Source organism: Benincasa hispida, chromosome 9 (assembly GCF_027475165.1).
Source record: "Benincasa hispida cultivar pf3 chromosome 9, pf3_genome.v1.1, whole genome shotgun sequence".
NCBI lineage: Eukaryota > Viridiplantae > Streptophyta > Magnoliopsida > Cucurbitales > Cucurbitaceae > Benincasa > Benincasa hispida.
In genome coordinates, this window is record NC_143486.1 from 83675976 (window position 1) to 83696165 (window position 20190).

The 20190-nt window shown below is 34.9% G+C and overlaps 1 protein-coding gene across 2 annotated transcripts; it reads left to right on the forward strand.

Moving 5' to 3' along the window:
- Positions 1–6084: 6084 nt before the first annotated feature.
- Positions 6085–16006, forward strand: LOC120085867 (Ubiquitin-like superfamily protein). Of its 2 annotated transcripts, none has more exons than XM_039042101.2 (18): positions 6085–6436; positions 7074–7221; positions 7547–7664; positions 8226–8321; positions 8409–8542; positions 8731–8802; positions 10389–10574; positions 10686–10758; positions 10899–11020; positions 11899–12063; positions 12203–12274; positions 12712–12832; positions 12916–13191; positions 13256–13395; positions 13496–13702; positions 14196–14837; positions 15300–15449; positions 15543–16006. In XM_039042101.2, exons 2-18 carry the CDS (start codon positions 7096–7098, stop codon positions 15609–15611), a joined length of 2769 nt encoding a protein of 922 aa, XP_038898029.2. In that variant the 5' UTR covers positions 6085–6436; positions 7074–7095; the 3' UTR covers positions 15612–16006. The 2 variants fall into 2 exon arrangements, with proteins under 2 accessions (XP_038898029.2, XP_038898030.2); XM_039042102.2 differs by having other exon boundaries at positions 12916–13071.
- Positions 16007–20190: the final 4184 nt, after the last annotated feature.

Here is a 20190-nt window from a genome sequence, read left to right on the forward strand (position 1 = left end):
TAATTTAATTAAAGTGTTTGATTAATTATTCATGTACCGTTGGATCTTCAAGCTACGTGTCCATGAGATCCCCTTGGTAGCTCAATAGGATTAAATGAGAATCGGTTTTTACATTCATTTTAATTGTTCATATTAATAGAGGGATTTAATTATATATAATATAATTAAGTTATTTTAATTATATATGATATAATTGGTATAATGTATTTTATACATCATGAAAGGAAATAAATACTTGAATAAAATTCAAATATTAATTATATGAATTGGATTCATGATTATTAAATTCAATATAAATGAGATTTATATCAAATGTCATATGAGAGAGGAAAGAATTTATAGGTTATATTGTATATGATACAATATTAAAACTATAGGTTATATGTTATATTTGATATAACATAAAATTTATTGTATATATATTATATGATAAGTTAGTTATCATATATATATACACACACACACACACATACATACATACATACATATATGTATGTATATAAATGTATGTATATAAATGTTATTTTATTTTTAAACGAGGGATCCCTCCCCCTCTTTTCTCTCCAGTCACGTAAGTGAGTGGATGGGGTTATTTATTTTTTGGATAAGAGAGAGTCTCCTTGATGTATGTGAGCAAGAAAGGAAGTCAGAAAATATATGATATTGAACAGAGAGGAGTGTGCTCTCTGTAAGTTTATGAATTTTTCCTTTCCCTCTTATTTTCTCTAAAATTCTTTCCCTCATTGGTTCTCTACCTGAGAATACCAAGGTTGCCATTGTGATAGTGTTCGTTTCTTGATCGAGGGATTCTTGAATAAGGTCTTCAAAGGTAAGGGTTTTCTGATACTCTAAGTTTCCTTTTAATTAAGCATGTTGTAACTTATGTAAATGCACAATTTGTTGCATATTAGATTATCTTCAACGAGATCCTACAGCTAGGAGCTATGCAATGAGGCTGGAAGCTATGCGATGAGACTAGGTTGATACGCACGACAATAGGCCTTAGGCAAGAGGCTTGTGCAAGCGTTACCGTGTGTGCGCTATCTAAGATGAGCGTTGGTATGCGTTGAAGAAGTATGCGTTCAAGAGATGCTAAGCGACCAAAAAGAAGAGTATGCGGTGAGTTGAGGAAACTTGAAGACTAAGGCTAGCATCAGGACAAGTGGCTAAATCAAATGAAGTTTGAGCTTAACCTAGGAAGAAGTGGTAGCATATTAGGACATGCAAGAATGACCTATGCATTGGGAAAAAATGAGGAAGATAACTAAAATTATATGCGAATAGGGGGTGGTATGGAAGTAGGTGGTGGCACAAAGAGGTGAAGACACTCCAAAAATTCACAAGAAGGAGTTGTCATGCGATGGAGCAACCTAAAGACCTATAAATATTGCAACAAAGTTTCACTTCAGTTCATAACACAAATTACCTTTAAAGAAGTTAGGAAGAGTAATTGAGGGCAAGTTTGGGGAAGGCTTTGCATTGATCACGAGGAGCATATGTTGATAGCAAGACCATGCGTTAATCAGGAAGACTAGAAGGTGAAAATGCTATCCCGACGTTGAGGTCATACTATAACACCAAGTTCTAACGGTGAGTGCTCTCAAATTACTTGTGCGAATTAGATAATTCTTGAGCCAAAGTCTTAGAAATTGAATTTAGTTTATTTGTGATGGCTGCTATCAATAAATTCGAAGGGGAGGACCATTAAAAATAAGGAAAATCGAGAGGTGTTCACAGAAGTTGTGACAGCCAAGCAAGTGGAGTAATCTTGAGCTCCTGAACTCTTGAATTGGAATTTATAGCTCAAATTTTAAAGTAAGTAAGTTAAGACATATCTAAACAAGTATGTAGAAGGAGTATTCTTGATAAAATATATGGAAATTAAGTTATTTAAATTATACGTTGAATCTGGAAATGTCGAACAAGCAGGCAGCTGTTGGGATGAATAAGCAGGTAGCTCGATGGTCAGCATGTCTGCACGGGTTGAGATGAACGCCAGTCGATGTGAGGTTGAGCACGGGGCTAAGTAGGCGATCGTAAGAGGCTTGGACACCTAAGGACAAGGTTGAGCATTGATGTGAACCTTGTGGAATGCCTAGGACTTGCGATGGACACTTGATAGTGAGTGATGGTGAGGTGTGCTGTTGCCTAGCCAAGTCTGACTTCTAAAGTTACTGTAAGTGGTCAACGTCTAGGGGGGTTATTAGTAAAGTCAAGCTTTGGCTCTTTAAAGACTAAAGAAATGGATCACTGACATATCCTTTGTCTTTATTTGACTCCAAGAATGGATTGGATCGAAACGACTTTCCTGTCGAACCGTTACGGTAAGTTCACAATTCTATTTACAATGAAGCGATCTTACGGGGAGGATTTTTCATTTATCCAGAGGGTGGGCTCTGTGTGAACTTGGTTTGAGGCAGAAGACGGAGGAAACAACAATCGTGTAAACGATTAAGCAAGTAGGAGAAGGCTGAACAGACACAATTTTTTCTTCAGAATTCGCCATGATATATTTGATCCATGCATAATTCGTTGGAAAGTAAGGTCATTATGGAAGAGTATGAGTATGAAAGTTAGTCTCAAAAGGGAGACCATAGCTAGTAGCTAAAATACATTGTTATATTCTCAGGGTTGACACTAATGGAAGAAGCTTATCAACTCTATGAGGATTCACCAAGATTGTGAGTGACTATAAACATTTTATAAATGTTTGAATGTTTTAATAAAAGTTTATTCTCATGCTAGCTTATTCTAAAGCATGTTTTTTCAAGCAAACCAAGTTTAGAAATAATGCCAACGCATGCTAGTTTTAAAAGCATAATTTTTAACATATGTTTAAAGTAGTGGTATACCAGGTGAGATGAGGCATGTGTTAGTTGTTATGTGCTATGATACATGACTTTAGTAAGCTTGTTAATGGAATTATTTACTTAAAAGTTATGAAGAGCTTGACGCATGCTAGGTTATAAGATATAAAATATGAATTCAGTTAATGAGCTTTTAATAATCATGAGCATACGTTAGAAACAAAGTTCTCATGAATGTTGTATCTATGACAACATGTCTTCAGTAAGCTTTTCTATGAAAGTATTTTCTTATAATGTATGAGCAGCTCAATACTGAAGTACTAGAAGAAGATATCTGAGCTTAGTTTTAGTTATGATCATTGATGTGAGGATCCAAGTTGGGTTTAGTTTGGGGATTGTATAAGCGACATACTATTTGTAATAAAATAAGTTAAGCCAACGAGCTGTTCTTTATTTACTTGGCTTTAAGTTTAGTGAGTGAAACAGGTTCAGATGGGCAGTAGGTATCACAAAATAGTGGTATCTGTTGTTCTCACATCTCCTTCCCAGGTCGAGATGTGAGCTTGGGAGGGGGCGTGACAAGTTGGTATCAGAGCATAAGTTTTTGGGAAACCCGAGATTGAGTTTAGTAAAACCGATTTAAGAGAAACCTTGGAATTAGTTTCAGTTAGACTAGAAGAACGACAGAAGTGACAGGCCTGGAACTCACAACGCTACCTGAAGATCAACTAAGAAAGGTAAGAACGAATTAAGTTATTCTCAATAAAAGGTTGACATGGGATATTAATTCGCAGACAGTTTGGTTCGATGACTAACCAAGAGGCTAGGAGAAGTACCGTTGGATAAATTAAGGAAGTAAATATCAGAATGACACTACGAAAGCATAGTAATAGAGAACATTATCAAATTTTGCGACAAAGGTTATTGTGAAACCTTAAACTGGAATAAGTTCGAATAAATTTCAAGGACGAAAATTTATAGGAGGTAATTGTGAAACCCGAACCCTATTTTCCCAACTTAAACGAGTGATTAGTATGTTAAACAAAGTTTAGGAATGAGTTAATGTGGAATTGTAGGAAAATGGGTAAATGATAAAGAAATGTAGAAGGAAATGCTTAAGTATTTGAGACCTGGCTCTCAGGTGTTTATAAGTTAGTCTAGAAAGAAGAAGTCTTGGCTAAGTGTTGGCCGTGAAAATGGTGGCGAGCATCAAGTAAAAGTATGTGTGAGCAAGGAAAAGATCGTGCATTGAGTAGAGGCCATGCGTGAGCAAGGAAAGGATCATGCATCGAATAAATGCCATACATGAGCAAGGAAACACTCGGTTGCACACAAGGATGGGTGCAAGGCACTGGACGCAAGGGGCGTTGGGCACGCGCACGCGCACACACACACATATACACACATACGCACACACACATATACATACAAACATACACACACACGCAAACACGCACACATGCACACGCGCGCACACATGCACACATACACATACACACACGCATGGATACGCACGCACGCACACACACTGCGCATGTGCACACACATGCATATGCACACACACACATGCTCGCACACGTACGCACACACACACACACATACACACATTGTTGTTTAAATATAGTTAGTACGTGATATTCAATTGCATATTATATATTCATACGGTTTTTCCCTACGATCGATATAAAATATACCATCGAATATTTGTATTGTAGGGGAAAAAAATACTACTAACATATTTCATAGCACTAGCTTAAGAATTTGAACTTTACGACTTTGGTTTGTTTTTTTTTAAATAATTCGATAATCCATTTACCTTAGTTTATAGTCTAATCTGTAACATGTAATATGAGGTACATATGTGTATACATGACAAGGAATGTGAGATATATAGCCCAATAGAGATGATGTTATGATTAAAATATGAAGTATATATTATATAACAACATTAAATATGTACCTCTTCTAAATACAATTGGAATAACCTCATATATATTTGAAAACCGTTGTATATATTTGAAATAAGTAGGAGTGTAACAAAGAACCGAAAAACCAAAAAATCAACCCAACCCAACCCAATCTAATAGTTTGGTTTGGTTTTTTATTATAAAATTGGACATCTTCATTTGTATTTGGAGAAAACAAAAAAGTATTGGTTCGGAACCGATCTAATGGTGTATATGTACCCTTAAAAATAAAGTATCTTTTAGTATTGTGGTGCATGTGTATTTTTTGTTTAAAAAAATACCAATTATTATGGGTATGTATGTTTTTTATTTAGAAAAGTGCCAAAAAAAAAGTCAAATTTTAATTTATATAAATAAAAAATAAAAACACTCAATTTTAATTTTAAATTAGCAAAAAGGACAAATTAAATAAAAAGTGAGAATAAAAATAAAAATTAGAGAAAAAAGAAAATACCAAGAACCGAGAACCAAACCGATAATAAACCAATCAAGTAGTTTTGTTTTTTATTAGACATTGGTTTAGATCTCTTCTTTGTAAAATCAATTGGTTTGGTTTGGTTCTTGGTTGGTCTCAAAATTGACAAACCAAACCGACTGTCACCTCTAGAAATAAGCCTGGTATATATAAAAACGGAAAAAGTGAAAAATGTTCTTACCTGAAAATCATATTAATTGCAAATGGTTAAAAATCTAAAGTAATTAATATTTTTATGATAAATGCATATTCTCTTTTCAACACATTAATTAGTATAAAATTTGTCAAATTATCTCTCAATTATTAAGAATGCTTGGAAAAGATGGAAAAAATTTATCTAATAAATAGTAATAAATGTTGCACAACGTGAATGGTAAAATTATGCATAATTTTCTTTAAGCCTTCATTGAAAATTTTCAAATTTAAGGACATTTATGAAATATAGGACTCAAAGAGGGAAAAATCTCAATGAGAAACAATTATATAAGGTAGAAACAAAATCTTTTCAAATTTGACCACAATTTTAGAAACGTTTATCAAATTTTAAAAATGAGTTATCAAATAAGTCAATTTTTTTAAAATGAGAAATAAAAACAAGAAAGCAGAAATGAAAACGTTATCCAATAGATTTAAATAGATAGAAAATTAAAATTTTAGGGTTAGATTTAGAATGTAATCAGAAAAATTGAGAAACTTGGTTACAAATTATTGGGCCGAACGTGGCAAATTTATTGGGCTTCACAGGCCTGACTTAAGTTTCAAAAAGCGCAAACGGGAAACAGCTGACGGCGATTTGCGAGCACGGCTTAAACAAAACATCATGTCATAATTGTCCATCATTACCAAACAGAAGCCGTCGAGAAAATATTTATCTCAAAACGCACCGTTTTGGCGCCCTTCTTCTCTCAGCTCCGGGTCCGTTCTTCATTTTCCATTCTTTGGAGATAAAGGCCATTCGCCGTCGGGAAGGTCTAGATCTTTCTGGAAGCCATTTTCATATAACACCTCCGCTGTTCTGTCCCACCCCTTCATCGCCTTCGGAAAATTGCGCTCCTGTGGTTGGATTGAACCGAACTCCGACTACAAAAGATTTCGCCAGTGGTCTATTCTGATTCTCGACAACATTCATTTCCATCGGTGCCGGTTCTTGTTTCCGTTGCTTGTACTATTTTTTCTCGTCTGAAAAGGTACGTTTTTCGTTGTAGCTTCCGAGAACCCTAGGCGGATTATATTTCCGTTTACTGATTTCATTTTCATCGGGATCGCCGGGATTGCTTTTCGTTGGTTGGATGATTCTATCCTTCATAATTGGATCTTCACCTTTTTTCTGCTTTTTGTATTTTCCTGGATGAATCTTCTTATTCTCTTCCATCTTCCATAACTGTTGCAATTCCTCAACCATTATTTTCAACGGAACTTAAATGCATACAACAACTTCTTCCCCAAGAACTGTGCTCGTACGATTTAATTTGGCTAGCTCTTTGCGTAGATCGAGGGCGTTACTTTAGATCTTAATATCTTGTTGTCGCACATTTTCTATTGGCGCGAACGGAGGTCTCTCACATTATAGCTTCGCTAATGCGCAATCAAATCTGAATACGTTTGCTATTGAATCATTGCCATTTTATCCATATTTGTGGTACCCGCGTCCAAAGTGCTATCTATTGTATGGGGGGCGTTGAGTTGGTGGGGCCTCTCCGCTCCAACCAGCCCCCCCAGTTGAATCCATCTGCTTTGACTTGTTTGTTGTTGTCATATATCTCTATCATGATCTTTTTCTTGGATTGGGATATTGTTTGTTTCTGAATGCGCCTGTTTATTTAGACGGTAGCTGAAGTTGAATAGCATGGCGGACCATTCAAATGAAGGTTCCAGCACTAGCAGTAATTCCGGGGAGACTGCAACTTCCATTATTGAGCTGAACATCAAGACTTTAGATTCACATATCTACAGTTTTCAAGTGAATAAAGATGTAAGAATCTTTTTTTTTTTTTTTTTTCCTAGAAAGTAAATGACTTCTTTTTTTTACATAAGAATCTTGAATGTATCAACAAAAGAAGAAAATTATCAAGGAAATTGTTATTTATCTAAAAAAAAAACTTTTCTAAGCCATGAGTATATGCTTTTTGACTTGGTAAATTCATTGTTCTTGAGGAGGGGAAAAATGATTACAAAGAAAAAAAAAATTTAAATGTACCAGAGAAGAGAACTGTTAGCCTTTCCTTTTCTTAATATTCAAGTCTGCTTCCTCTTCATGCACATTCCTTACAAATTCTCTTTGCTTGTCAATGTATTAGATCCCGGTTCAATTATTCAAGGAGAAAATCGCAAGTGAAATAGGAATCCCAGTGAATCAGCAACGTTTGATATTCAGGGGAAAGGTTTTAAAGGATGAATGTTCTCTTTCTGAGTATCGTATCCTTCAATTTTATGCATTTAATGTATATTTCTCTTTAACATTTGTTGTAGTTTTCTCCCTTCTTTCCCTCCACGTGGTCCTATTTTCTTAGTTGCAAACCACTTTGCCACATTTTTCATGTAGGGTGCACTTGCTTCCTAACCTGCATATTTGATCTCAAATTAATTGGGTAATAATCTTTTATATGGTACTTGATTGATTTGCATGTTGCTGGTCAAGATAAGCTATTTCTATAATATGGTGATTCAATAGCTTTAACAGCATATGGGTTGACATAATGGGTGGGGGTTTCTTCTTAAGTAATATTTAGATTAAAGTATGACATTTTGTTACTGTTTTTATTTAACGAGAGTTGCGATTCTTATATTATTTATTAGTTCATATAGCAGCCTTAATTCTTAGTAATGTACTATGTATGTATATGCTAATCATCCGACTAGATTTGCAGCCTTGAAAATTTGTTGCCTAGTTTTGCCGTTTGATACTTTTTCTTGTGCAATTGGGTGCACTTGTCTACGCATTAGGATTTTTGGACTGTAGTTTCTTAACACTTGAAGATTTGGAAAATGGACATACATTGCATTTAGTTGAAAGACAACCAACTCAGCAGCATGCAGCATCCGAAAGTAGCACTGGCGACAGACCAGCAAATGGTATGCTAAGTAGAGTACCAGGTTTGTCAATTTATTAACACTGGGATATTGTTAATTTTCTTAGGTTTTCTTTTATTTGCTTCTTAGTACCTTCATCAACGGGTAACGAAGCTGGAGTTGGCGTCCCTAGAAATCGTGTTGGACAAATTGCACATAGTGTGGTTTTAGGAACATTTAATGTTGGGGATCAAGGTGAAGGCATTGTACCTGATCTTTCTCGGGTACATACCTTAATATTCTTTTTACTTTCTTCCTTCTATTTATTTGCGTGTTATTATTATTAGCGTGCTTATAATGGATTCTCATCTTATATAATATAATCCCATGTACCACTCGGTATTGTTGAATGTTGTATTTTCCAGTTGGTCTGTAGCAAATGAAAAATTTATTTATTTATTTATATTTTTAGGTTATTGGGGCAGTTCTGAATTCTATTGGACTAAACAGCCAAAATACAAACATCCCTATGCAGTCTACAGTGGTAAGTGAGGTGTTCTTCTTTATCTTCAAATGATAAACTGTATGTTTCCATGAAAAATTAAGAATTGTTGGGAAGTTTGGAATATTTTAGGTCCTGCTTGGTATGCAATTCAGACTGTGTCTTTTGGTTTCAAATTCACTTAATCATATGAATTTACTCTTTTAGTGAATATACCTGTCTGGCAAATTTGTTTTTTGACAACTGTATTTGATTCACTTTTACAATATTACATAATATATAAGATATTGTGCTATAGATGTTTTGATTTAAAAAATGCGATGAGTTCATAACATAAAATAGTATTTATATAGGAAAAAACTCACTTTTCAAAAACTCTTAACATGGGAATAGTAGGGTCTTTGGGAGGAGTGGAAAGGGATCCTTAGTTCACTTTCATGTCTCCATGTGAGCTTCATTGTTGAAGACCTTTTGTAATTATTCTATAGGCACTATTTCGTATAGTTGGAGTCTCTTCTTGTAGAGGGATTCCTTTTTTGGGGCATGTTTTTTTTGTACGTCTGTGTATTCTTTCATTTTCTTTTCTTCAATGAAAATTGTTGTTTCCACAAAGAAAAAACATAAAATAGTATTTATATAATAAAATGTAACTTTTTAAAAATAATCATTCATTTAAAATTTTAAATTCTAGATAAACAAAAAACCATAGAAGCATCTCATTGTTTAAACCAAAACTTCTATGGCATAATATTTTATAAATCATATACTATTGTAAAATGATAATTATATAAAATTGATACTATCAAACATTTAGTACAATAATATGTCTGACTTATATAATATCGTAAAATGATAATCACACAAAATTCTAACATAAAACAAGTTCATATATTAATTAATGATAGTTGAGATCCAACCTAATATCTAGTTGGTAAATAATAACTATAAATATGTAAGTTGTCTATAAATATATTGCTAAATCTGCTGCTACAAAACACACTTTCGAAGAATACAAAAAATATGAACTACAAGTCTACAACTCTGTTCTTGATTGAATCAGTTGTTTTCACATTACTAATCAAGCTGACCCTCAGTTTTTAGGAAGGCTTCTTTTGTAATATATTTTTTTTTCTTAATTATTATTACTTTTATCAAATTGTTGGTATTGTTATTAAAGCCAATTGGAGGAATTGTTTTGTACCCTTTGCTTCGAGTTGATTTCTCATCACCCTTTTATCATTTTCTTGATATAATGTAAGCTATTATTGTTTCCTAATCCTAACTAAAAAAGCATCTCCCAGTAAAAAGTGCACACAAGTGCGCTTGCCTTTTCATTTTCTAAAAAATAGTTCTGTTATGTGGCACATTGTAGTTGAAGCAGAACCTGTTTTGATCCTATATTGTGTTCTGTCACCCAATTAATCATTCCCTCTTATGTTTGTAGTTCTCTCTAATATGTAATTGTTATTATTTTATCATATTCCATCTTAATTGCATGATTTCAGTTAGCTTTAAAGCTTTTCTTTTTGTGATGTGGATATCATATTCCTATGACCTTTTAATTTACACTTTATTGTTCTTTTCTGGATATCGTATAAAATCTGGTTGATGTGGTTATGCTCTTACAGCCTAACAATCGTGGCACAGCAAGTCAAGGAAATGAAACATTTAGAGCTAATAATGGGGTTGGAGGACAAGCAACGAGTCAGGCTCAAACTGGACAGGCATTTCCCGGCCAGCCATCACAAAGTTTTCCCCATGTGATTCAAATTCCACTTGCCAGTGCAGCCGTATCAGTTCCTTCCATTCATGCGGTAGTATACCTTTTTTCTGTACATGATCTAAATTGTGATTTATATTGCTTGATAGGGTTGGTTGGTCCTTTGGTTCTCCTATTGACCGTTTGTTTACCCCTCTATTTTTAGCCCATTCCTGATTCTATAACAACACTTTCTGAGTTCATGAACCGTATGGAGTTTGCAATATCTCAGAATGGTGGTGAGCTCTAAACCACAATATCATTGATTTGATGCTTAAAATAGATGCTTAATTTGAACAGCTTTCTTCATACACTAATTTATGTTTCTTAATTTTTTGGATTAATAATATTTTTTTTTTTACATTTTATAAAAACATAGGAGATCTAACTAGGGTGGAACTGCCTACCAATCCCCAAGGTTTGCCAACCACTGAATCTTTGAGCATTGTCTTGCGTCATGCTCAACGGCTTCTAAGTGATTATGCCATATCTTCACTATCCGTAAGTACTATATCTATTTACATTTCCTAAAATTGACAGTTTCTGGAAGTTGAGGATGTAGATTATACACTTCGACAATGAATCAGCAGTTGTAGCCTAGCTGTACAATTTTAGCCTCCTTTTATGAGCAGTGAAAATCCTAATAAAGGAAGCTTGTATGTCCAGAAAGTTTGTATGCCAAGACAATAATTCTTAATTGAGGTACAAAAACTTCATTGCGAGTCCAGATGAATGAAAGATCCGAAAGCATATGAGTCTAGGTTATATGCTCTGTTAAAACACAGGAATAAGAATAGCATTGACTATGGTGTTGGATCTCAGTCAATTTTCTCTCCATTTTATTGGTTCTTTCTTTTCAGGGTGAGAAATGGATTTTTTATCTTTCGACGAGTGCTTGTGGATTTTTACTAGCTACTGCGTGAAAAACAAGACCACCTTCTTTTATATATTTTATTTATTTATTAGTCTTCTTCTTTCTCTTCTTTTCAGTTCTAAAATTTTAAAATAAGAAACATTTTTATGGAGAGTATAAAATTATAAGCTGTAGCTACTAGAATCTTAAAATTACAATGAAAACATTATGATATTCGTTGCCCTCTGGAGTTCTTAAGACTTTCCATCCCTGGGACTAAAATGAATTGTATATGAAGTGCTTAGTCATTTATGAGGGTGTCCAAAAGATTTCATTAGTGTTGCACTATCTTAATAAATAAGGTACTGGTGGTTACATTGTTCTGAATTCATGGAATATGGGATGATTTATGAGTAAATTTTGCACTCCCTTCCCATTACTTAACCTATTCTCTATGTATTTCACAGTATGCTTATAAACATTGCATGAGTGTTATTCCTTATACATTTGCGAAAAAAATATTTAGCGTATTGCTGAGCGTTTGGAGCAAGATAGCTCTTCCACTGATCCCACTGTGAGGGGTCAAATTCAGGAAGAGTCGGTACAAATAGGACTTAGGATGCAACAATTTGGAGCGCTTCTTCTGGAATTGGGCCGTACAATCTTGACACTCCGTATGGGACAGTCACCTGTAAGTTGTTATTTATCCTGGTTTAATGAACAATTCAAATTTGTGTGGAACTGTTTTCCTCGAAAAGAAAATCCTGGTTTATACAGTAATTCAAATTTGTGATTTGAGAATGTATTAATATTTATTTTTGCTTCTGCAGGCTGAGTCAGTTATTAACGCTGGCCCTGCAGTTTACATCTCTCCCATCGGGCCGAATCCTTTAATGGTTCAGGTTAGCTCTGGCTCTTTTTAAAATTAATTTTTGTTTGTTTTCTGACTTGTATGGAAAGTTCTCTCTCTCTCTCTCATTGCGAAATATATTTGGGGTGTCTTGTATCAACTGCTTCTCTGGATGAATGGATTTATTTTTCTAATTTACAACAGAACCATTCAAGTTATTTTGCTTCTAAATAAAAATTTACATTTGATTTAAATAATTAGTATTAATGATAAGAGAAATTGCAGTTATAATATTTAAACAATTAGTTAGAATATTAATAATGACATGCCGGTAAGTTTAAAAACTCAAGTGTTTCAAGCACTGTTCCCTTTCTCTAATCTATTCTAAATTATAGATACTGTTTGGTTATCCCACTTATCTACAGTATCAGGTTGTATGCTTTTGTGAGTGTTGCTCCTTGCAAATCATCGCATCTTCTCCTTTTGCAGCCTTTCCCCCTTCAAACTAATTCTCTCCTGGGTGGTGCTGTACTACCATCAAACCCAGTTGCTGTTGGCGCAGTTGGTATTGGAACTGCCCCTAGGCACATCAACATTCACATACATGCTGGTGAGGATGATAGTATTTCTATGGTGTGTTGTTTTCATGCAATGCAATGTGCTTTCTCCTAAGTTCTGCCACCCTTTCTGCAGTTGGTACCAGGTCAAATAATGGGGAGGGGGCACCTGCAGAGCGTCAGAATGTGGTCAGTGGAACTATGGATTCAGGTGTATCACAGGCACCTCCTGTCGTCAACATTCCACCTCCGCTGGGCGTATCGATTTCTGCTGCTGTGCAACCTGGTGAAGGTGTTTCTTTTTCCCAGCCTTCTCCTGACTCTGCTTCATTATCCTCCATTATTGCTGATGTCAATTCACGAATTAGAGATTTAGTTGGTAATGTTGGAGGTGGTAGCACTACTGAATCAGGTATATTACTTGTAACACCAGAGTACCTTGTATTTTTCACTTCTATTGAACGTCTTGTATTCAGGTCAAGTGCAAACGGCAGTTCAGAATTCTTCTACTGGTTCTGGACAAGGGAGTGAACAGCACAGTGAAACGAAAAGAGACATGGGTGGAGAGTCGAGTGAGTCACTACCTGGGCGCAACCAGGAAACTGGAAGTGACAAGGTAGATATTCGGTACAATATTTTTCCTCACTCTCCAGTCCTTTTCTTAAGCTTGACCTTTTGTTGGATTAAATGCTAAATCTAGTTTTAACCAACCACAGATTGTAAACACAGACAATATTTGTCGAGATACAGGAAGGGCTGTAAACCCGCCTGATTTACCAACATCCTCTGGAGGTAGAGGCTCTGAATTTGTTGGAAGAAATGAAGAAAATTTGCAGAGTCAGGCATCTTGTGAGAAGAGCACCGGAACGGGGTCTTCTCAAAGTGTTCCACTCGGACTTGGACTGGGGAGTTTGGAACGACCGGTAAGATAAAGCTATTTATTTTTGTATTTTGATATTCGTTCAATGTTGGTTGTCATATTAGATGTCTGTTCTGGTGGCCTATTGTTGAACTACGCACGTTGTGCCTACAGTCAATGGGGAGCATTTGGACTTGTGCTTCAATTGTTTTAGTACACAGGATAATACTATTGTGCTCTATCCTTCTTAAAAAAAAATGGAAATCGAGGACAAATTGTAGGGTGGGAATTTTTTATGGTTGGTTGGTATTGATGACACTTGTTGTAGAAGCATAATAGGGCATCAATTATATTGAGATGAGATTTTGTTATCTACTCAGAGTGCATAATTCTCTTGTTATGTTGGAGTTTAGTTTGCAATTCTCTTTGAGAAATCCCCATACCCCATTTGTATTCTACAAAAAGAATTCACATTTTTCTTTGGTTCTCTTTCTTCTTCTTCTTCTTCTGTTCTTTCTGTCTTAATTATTTCCTCCTTTTGGTTACTGGTTGATTAGAGGCGAGGCAGGCAGCAAAGTTCACAGGCTAAGGGGGGTAGCAGTGGAACCAGCCACAGCCAGGGTTTGACGGGCCAGCAGTTTTTACAATCTCTTGCCTCTAGTGCTTCTATGAATAGGTCAAGGGCTCATGAACCCCCCTCAGGCCTACATTCGACTTCTAGCCCAACTGTGGAAGGCAGATCCTTGCATGGGCCAGGTTCTGACAGCCAAATTGATCTGGGAAGCAGTATGTCTCAAGTTTTGCAGAGTCCTGCTTTGAATGGCCTATTGACGGGGCTTTCAGAGCAAGCTGGCGTTGGTTCTCCTGATGTCTTGAGGAACATGTTGCAGCAGCTCACGCAAAGCCCTCAGATGAGGAACACAGTCAATCAAATTGCTCAGCAGGTTGACCCTCAAGATATTGAGCACATGTTTGCCGGGTCAGGAAGAGGACAAGGCGGTGGTATTGATTTGTCCAGGATGTTCCAACAGATGATGCCTATCGTCTCTCAAGTGCTTGGAGGAGGGCCAATGCAACCGTCTTCCAACATGGACCGAGAGCCAAGACAACCACCTTTGTCAAATCTGGATAGAGAGCCAACGCCTCATAGTGAGAGGTCTGGTAGTGGAGTGGAAACATCTAATGACCCAAATTTTCAGGTTCGATGTTATATTTAATTTAATTTAATTGTAACGCTAGTCCTGTCTGATTATTTTGCATAATGCTGTGATTTTAACGTAAGCTATAATCCAATCCATTAAAAATTCTGAATTCTGGGACTTGTTGAAGTTTTTGCTTGTAGAGAAAGGTGTTCCAACAAGTATCAGAAAAATGCTAATATTGGGGAATTATTAGAGTATTGGTGGGTGTATTAAGTAATTAAGAGAGGTTCTTGTGGTATTTGAAATTTGGTTATAAATAGAGGCAGGGAGAAAGAGGAAGTTAGAGTACTGTTTAGATTGTTTGGGAAGTTCCTAAGTACCTCAGTAGTTGGTTGTAGCCCAAACTCTTTCGATATCATTTTAGTTCTGTTTAAGTTCTATCAGTTTGGAATGTTGGATCTCGTTTTTATTTTTGTTCTTGGTGAAGTCTAGATGAACTAATCATTTCATGTTTTCTAGATTGACTCCCAAGATCTTGCTCGAAGAATCACATCTACCAATTCGCCAAGGGACGTCTTCCGTGCAGTAGTTGAGAGCTCAGCTCGGCTTTCTGGCAGTAGTAGCGAAGATATCACAGATGAGTTGTGCAGCGATGAGAGACTTGCTAAGGTGAATTTGTACTTACATCGTGTTTGTTCGATTTCTGTGGAATTTAAGATATCCTAAACTGAGTTCTGATAGGATCGGTGTGGATGTTTGTAGGAATATGTAGAGATGTTATCCAGTGATGTAAACCGACGGTTACAAGGGAATTCAGATCAGGACAAGTAATTCATACGTGGAAGGGTATTTATAGATTCGTGGGTGGAACTGGAATTGGAACTGGAAGCGGAACATTGGCTTGGCTGGTACTGGTGAATTAATTATTTATGCTATAAAATGCTTCTCCGGCCTTTTCCTTTATCTTCTTTTTCCATGTGCGTTGTCTTTATAGTCAGATGATGCTCCAAAGTAACTTATGTTACAATCTCTTTCTTTCTTTCCTCTCTTTTTTCTTTTCTTTTCTTTTCTTTTTTTTTAAATCATGTTTTGGCTTTAATTGTAGATTCTCTAGGTTGTAAAATACCTTCTCTTTCCCTCCCCCTTTTTTGGGTTAATATGACGACATATTTTTGAATCCTCTTTTAAGGTTATTATGAAATTCCATATTATTTATTGGTGCTACACTCTAGATGTCTACTTACAATGGCTGATGATATCTAAGTAGTGCAAAACAAATTTTCTCTTAGTACTTACAATGGCTGATGATATCTAAGTACTTACAATGGCTGATGATATCTAAGTAGTGCAAAACAAATTTTCTCTTATGGGTCTGGTTGATCGATTCCTTATTTCTTGAATGCACTGAATTTTTTGGGGCCGATTCCATCTAATTTAATGGTTTTTGGATTTTGATTTCCACAATGTAGGTGGGTTTAGAATGACGTTTTAAGTACATAGCAATATTCTTTATGTATTAGAAGTAAAACAATTGAAAAGTCATCCATTGATAATATATTTTCCACCAAAGCTTGACATTAGCGACACCAATTTGGGTTCTCTAGCGTCGAACTCATTTAAAGTTTCTTTCCCAAAGATCCAACTTGATTTGATTTCTCGGCCTCCTGATCTCAAAATTTTGCCACGTGCAATTCTCACTCCTGGCCAGTCGATTGTTAGTTTTGAATGACTTGTTAGCTTAAACTTTGGACGGTTCGCGATTTCAAATTTCAGTCAATGTTGAATTTACCAATTATGATCGAACTCTAGAAGCCACTCTTATCCTTCATGCCTAGACTCCATATTTTTCAAATTCATACACCTTTTAAACCATCCATATAAAGTAAACATGTTTATACAGCAATCAACATATGTCAACAACGTACAATAAGAAATCGATTTAAATAAATAACCATTTCAATTCGAAATGATCACAGTTAGGAGGGTTCAAATAGAATAATTCAGACTATTCAACTCGAAATGTAAGGATTTGGTTGGGTTAGTTTTTCTCTTAGATTGAGTTAGATCGATTTTTTTTCTATTTTTGTTGAGTTGGGTTGGGTCGTAGATTGACTAAAAAAAATTGAATTGATTCAACTCAAAATTTTATATATATTAATAAAATACATATATATATATATATATTTCTCTTTGTTTAAAGTTTGATTACTTTATGAATTTTTGATATATTTTTTAAAAAATTGTTATGATATTTGTTTTTGTTTAAAGTTTGCAATAAATATAATAGATATTTGGTATTTAGCATTTGAATTTTATGAGATTTTAGTTATTAGTCATGTGTTGTATATAAATTTATATATTTTTAATTAAAAAGAAAAAAAAAAAGTTATAACCCAACAACTTATTCCAACCCAACTTGAATTTTAAGCGTTGGGTTAGAGATTTGGTCCAAAAAATACCTTCAATCCAATTCATGTAAACCTCTAATCACAATATTATTTGTAAGGCGATCTTGGATAATGTCAATGCATTAATAGATTTTACTTATATATTATTTATCTAAGAGTTGACGAATAAATAGCTTATGACAACATAGGTAAAATTCAATTGTTAACTCTGGTTAACATATAAAAAGTTATATTTTCTCCAAACACAATAATGGTAACAAATTATTTATCTATCTATTTATTATTTTTATCTATTGAACTAAAAAAACGTAGTTTTATATATTTATTACTTTTGTCTTTACATATTGAACTGAAAAAACGTTAGAGAGTTGGGTTACCTCTATAAAACATATTTGGTAAAGATTAAAAATCGAAGCTATACTATATATATTTTTTGGAATAATAGTTCATTCTAAACATAGTTTCTTTTTTCTTTAAAAACACAATTATTTTAACCAGTTCTTTTTATTCAAATATTTAGATAGCAAATTAATGGAAAAATTTTAGTTATAAGAATACCATACATCATTTGTAGATATTTGTTCTTCATAAATATTTTTTTTAATGATAGTAGATCTCACGTTATTTCAAAAAGTACACTGACGTGACAAGAAAAAAAGAAAAAAAGAAAAAAAAATATAGTATATTATAGTACTATTAATTTTCCAACTTAACTTCACAGTTTTTAATATTATTTAACAAAAAGTTAACAAACAACTCAAATCTTGTTCATATTTCGTATTCAAATTTCTGAAGGTTGGGGTGACGAGGCTTTGAAAGGTTTATTTTTGGAAGGAAAATATCTGTGTATCTTAGATTACACTATTTTTGTGTTCCCACCAAAATGATCAATTATAGCCTATCCTATGCAAAACTCTTATTATTTATTTTTAAATTATTTTTTAATATATAACTAAAGTGTGATACATAAAGATAATGTATACTAGTTATAACATCTTTTTAAAAGTGATTTGGGTGAAGAGTGTCACGGTCATGCTTGTCCTGGGAGTGTTTTTCATGGCCGCATGTCCGCCTCCACCTCTTTTTGCAATGCTTTCATTCTATGTAAATTTTGCTAGTTGGTTTACTTTTTATGTACATTAAATCCCCCATTTCCATATGCAAGGGTGGCGGATGTCTTTTTGTCCTGGGGGTAAGACTAATCATCATATCCTCATACCAGGTGTAGTATGCTATAAAGCCGTCGTTGCTTGTTGCTTTCTAACCTACTACATTCTTTCTTTGCTCAAATCATGCTTTCAAACATTTGCGAAAATCTTTTTCTCTTAAACCCGTTTTCCAAAATATTTTCTCAAGAACGAGGGTGGAGGTTATGAGAAATGTCCATTGTACCATCGGCTATTTGAATTTGGATCGACTGACTTGTTCGAGGGCAAGAAAAAGTACCGCACAATCGCCTTGAGACCCCTACGAGAATGCAATTGTGACAGAGCATTTAGATGTAGCCACTAAGTACATACTCCCTCTTCCTCTATGCACACTAAAAAATAGAGTTTTATCTATTTATTACTTTTGTCTTTACATATTAATCTATAAAAACGTTAGAGACACTACAAGAAATCACACTTTTTCCGACGCTTGAAATCTTCGAAAAATGGTGGAAAACGCATCGGGAGATCTCTCCCGATGACGTATTGATCTTTGGGAGTCTGGTCGGGAGATATTCGTTGGGAGTAGAACTCCCAACGCCGAAAAAGGACCATCCGGAGTTGTTGAACAACTCCTGACACCCAATATAGGGCGTTGAGAGTTATAGGAACTCCCAACGAGTAATATATGTCGTCGAGAGTTAAAGGAACTCTCGACGGTCCCTTCTTTGCGTTGGGAGTTCCTTTAACTCCTGATGGTCCCTTCGATGCATCGGGAGTTCAATTTTGACGGTTGAATATTGACTCTTAAAATTATTTAATTTGTAATTTGTAATTTTTAAAACTTGATCTGAATAACCTATAAAACATCATTAACCAACTCAAACAGATTCACATAAGAAATAAAACAAACAAACGAAGTCCATACATTACCTAAAATAGAGAAAAGTTACAAGATAGTTTATAAAAGAAATATGTCTTAAAAAATACACAAAAGAAATACATGAAGACAACGTCTGGAACACAACATCTTCAACAATCGTCCAACCTCATCTCCGAATTGTTGGGGTTGATGCCCTAAATCTGGTAGGATCCAATAGTTTGTAAACATGTATATGAACAAACATTTGTGATGTAATGATACATGAGATATTTTCTTCACTACAGTTTTTGATATATGAGATATTTTGTTGCATTAACCACAAACCAATAAACTAAGATCCCTGGTTATCGTTGTAACTTAAGCAGGTATGTGATGGCATACAAGTGGATCGTGCTTTAAGTGATAATCTAAATGATTTGTAGTAGATGGATAAAGGAGGGAAATCTTATCTTGTTGACACTACGAGTGTGGCCCGCTTTGTAGATGTTACAAGTGTTGTAAAGCACTACAAATGGTTTGATCCCGACCATTCATGTATTAGACAGAGCGGGGATGCTCTATACAAAAGAGTTTGTATAAGACCGGACCACAAAATGTTTAGTCTCGTTATATAATGTCGTTCATGATAGAGAGTTTCATTTCACCGCGATGACCATAGGTAACATGACCTTAATCCTGAGTGAGTTAGGAACTTCTGCCTATGAGGGCAGTCCTTTGATTTGTATGGGTATGAGTGGCCAAATCGCCGACTCAAACCTACCACTTTTGGGGATTCGTCTGATTGGGGAGCTGAGAACTCAGCTATACAAGACAAAATTTACTCCTTCCCCGATTTAGGGTTAAATAGATAAATTACTCCCTTAAGGGCTGATTTCAGGACTTGAACAATATGGCGCCACACCTTCTCTTGGGCCGAGAAGGATTTACTCATAGTAGGACTATAATTATTGTTCATCAGAGGAATCAATGGT

What these genes read in the sequence shown, in the direction of transcription:
- LOC120085867 (XM_039042101.2), top strand. Translation starts at nt 7,096, where the DNA reads ATGGCGGACCATTCAAATGAAGGTTCCAGCACTAGCAGTAATTCCGGG. An exon ending in GTTTTCAAGTGAATAAAGAT is followed by an intron (nt 7,222 to 7,546) that starts GTAAGAATCTTT and finishes TCAATGTATTAG; the next exon opens with ATCCCGGTTCAATTATTCAA. An exon ending in ATGCCATATCTTCACTATCC is followed by an intron (nt 11,021 to 11,898) that starts GTAAGTACTATA and finishes AAAAATATTTAG; the next exon opens with CGTATTGCTGAGCGTTTGGA.